The sequence below is a fragment of the Frankliniella occidentalis genome, unplaced genomic scaffold (assembly GCF_000697945.3).
Source record: "Frankliniella occidentalis isolate FOCC.00 unplaced genomic scaffold, Focc_3.1 Scaffold158, whole genome shotgun sequence".
NCBI classification, from domain to species: domain Eukaryota; kingdom Metazoa; phylum Arthropoda; class Insecta; order Thysanoptera; family Thripidae; genus Frankliniella; species Frankliniella occidentalis.
In genome coordinates, this window is record NW_026267284.1 from 689560 (window position 1) to 692285 (window position 2726).

General features: G+C 39.8%; 1 protein-coding gene across 1 annotated transcript; it reads right to left on the reverse strand.

Annotated features, from left to right (window-relative positions):
• Nucleotides 1–1249: 1249 nt before the first annotated feature.
• LOC113215989 (39S ribosomal protein L43, mitochondrial) lies at nt 1250–2389 on the reverse strand. The gene is made up of 4 exons (XM_026435661.2): nt 2153–2389; nt 1846–1952; nt 1556–1758; nt 1250–1418 (listed from the first exon to the last, which is right to left on the reverse strand). The coding sequence occupies exons 1-4, from the start codon at nt 2287–2289 to the stop codon at nt 1305–1307; spliced, it is 561 nt and encodes a 186-aa protein (XP_026291446.1). The 5' UTR covers nt 2290–2389; the 3' UTR covers nt 1250–1304.
• Nucleotides 2390–2726: the final 337 nt, after the last annotated feature.

Here is a 2726-nt window from a genome sequence, read left to right on the forward strand (position 1 = left end):
ACAGACACGGGCACGGGCTGCGGACGAAACGACGACGACGGAGTGCAAAAGCTCTGCCATTGGTCGGGGGAGTCCTGCGGGAGGGGAGGGGGAGGGTGGGAAGCTCCGTCGTCGGCTCCATAGTCTAATGTGTTATTTCACACGGTTCGCGAACTATTGCGGGGTGAATGGGCAAGTTTCATTTTAGCGGTATATTTGAGTTCCTCGAAGGCATCATCTGTGTGTTGGGCGAAGTAATTTGTCTCGTAGTAAAGCTTTGGCGTCGGTTGTCCTCTTTGCTCTCAGGTATAGGAAAGGGGAGGGAGGGAAAGGGAGAGGACTGCTTTAAGAACTTAGCTTTAACTGGTGATCTTAGCACCACACATCGACGCGTTCCAACAATAATGTCCTACCTACGGAGAGTCGTTTTCAAAAGGGCCTTTCTACAAAGGGTCGTTATTTTCACAATGTTATCTGGTATGGATTTCTGAAGCAGATAGAACATTGCAAAAGGACGCTTTGTAGATAGGACATTTTGAAAATGACACTCTGTAGATAGAACATTGTTGTTCGGACGCGTCGACATTGATTCTTTCTCAGTCTGCCCCAAGGTATTCCATGTTTAGGAGTAACAGGCTTGCCTTATCGCTTTGTTTCATCTTCGCCAGATAACAATTAAGTGGGGGAATTCCTAGAGAATGTACCTTTCAATTTTCGCGAGATTTTCGAAAATTGAAACTCAAGATCTTGAGTTACTTAAATTAAATGTGTTTCAGGTACAGAAAAGTTCTTCTTCAATCTATTTTTGGTATAGAAAATTATGTAATTGAACACATATGTATGTCCATCCTTGTTCATCACATGTCTACTAGCACTCAAAGTGTTAAATAGCTCAAGTCCATTTGAAAACTTCTCAAACCTAGGTAGAATGAGAATTCCTAAACAGCTTGCAGATCGCATTTTATTACTTTTGAGACATAGCCTTAAGGTTTGAAAATTTTTTATCTTAACAAAAAGTTATTAAGGATTGACATATGAGCTCTTTTTAGTATGGTCTATTGTGACCTAATGCACATCCTTGGTGAGAAATTTTCTCCATCAAGGTTTATCTCATCGATCATCCTCAGTTAAGATAAGCAAAAACATTTACATATTTGCAAACATTTCAAGAAAACAACTTTGATAAGTATACCGCTGGATTTTTAAAATGTTTTGATTGTGATTTTCAGTTCATGAAGCTTGTCTTAGCTAATGAACAAAGCACCCAAGATACAGCTTCACAAACAAACTTTAATAATGAGATCTCAAAAAGATAACCAACTGTTTCACTCTCCTTGTTTTTCTTCAAGATGTCTCGCAGTCCTTTGTTGCTCATTAAAAATCTCAATTAATTGTTGTGTTGCTGATTTTGGGACAAACACTGGCTCAGAGAGCTCCTCCTGAAAATGGAAAACAAATGGATAAATGAAAATATCTCCTGACAGAGTAGTTGACAAAAAAATTGAGCTCTTACTAATTAAGTTGAAATGATGTAAAAACACAAATTAGATAATTGAAAATAAATCAAATAGCTTACAAGAGGGAATGATGAGTTGTTTAGTTTTGGGTCCCTGTGCGTGAAGGGCGTCCAGGGACCTTGAATAGAAGGATTGTCTGTATGCATCATTTTACGAAGACGAAACTCCTCTCCATCATTCTGAGTTGTAGCTAAGTGCAACCATTTCTGAATTTCTTCACGGTTCATTTTGTGTGCTGATATCCAAAAATCTTTTCCATTACCTGAATAAATCAGGAGAGACATGAGTTATAGAAAGCTACGGATTCAAAATTTCATGCACATTTGACTTTTCATGATAGTATACATACAGTATTCCCCCTTAATAACAGATGATCGGTGTCTCCTAGGCTTGACATATACTACAACGCTTGGATGTTTAGTTGCAAAATCAACCAAATCATGCTCAAGAAAATCTCTAAAACAAAGACACAATGTTACATGTAAGTGCACTTTCAGTATACACCCTTTAAAACAGTAACAATCGAAAACATTTAAATCAATGCACAAGAGAACCAAAACAACAACAAGAACATTGTAGCGCTAAATAAATACAACTGAAAATACAAACGTAATTGAAGAAAATTAGATACGAACATGGAAGTAGAAGATACTAACCTCATACCCCTACTATCACCTCTTTCTTTGCAGAACTTTAAAGTTACTCTTTTCAATTGGCACATAAAACGCCCAACACCATTCCCAAGAGGGGCTCTTGGAAATCCAGATGGTAACAATAATTGTCTGTTTGCCATTATTTTTATTTAATGCTACAGAAATCTATGATGATCGTAACACCGAAGTAAACAAAACGGGAGCAGCAGTAGACAGAGACAGGACAGACCATCGAAGAAAAGACAAAAGACGAACGGAACGGAACACGGTGGAGAGAACCGGATGGATGCGTGATTTCTCATGAGGTTGAGCGCGGATGTTCAAACTAAAACGCTTAAAGAAAACGGTCGGTATTTTCAGCGGAGCTTGTCCAAGTCTGTTGGCATTTTAACACACTGGCTGCTGCCCTTATGATTGATCTCACAATCTTACGCATACATCAGTATACATGCTGGGAAATTTCTCCGCCTTCGTGTGAGACGGCAGCCGGCAAGAAGGAACGCGGAACGACCTGTCGAGCCTCCCCCCCCCCTCCTCCCCCCCTGTCCCTCGTCCCTCTCCCTCCTTCTCTCTCTTC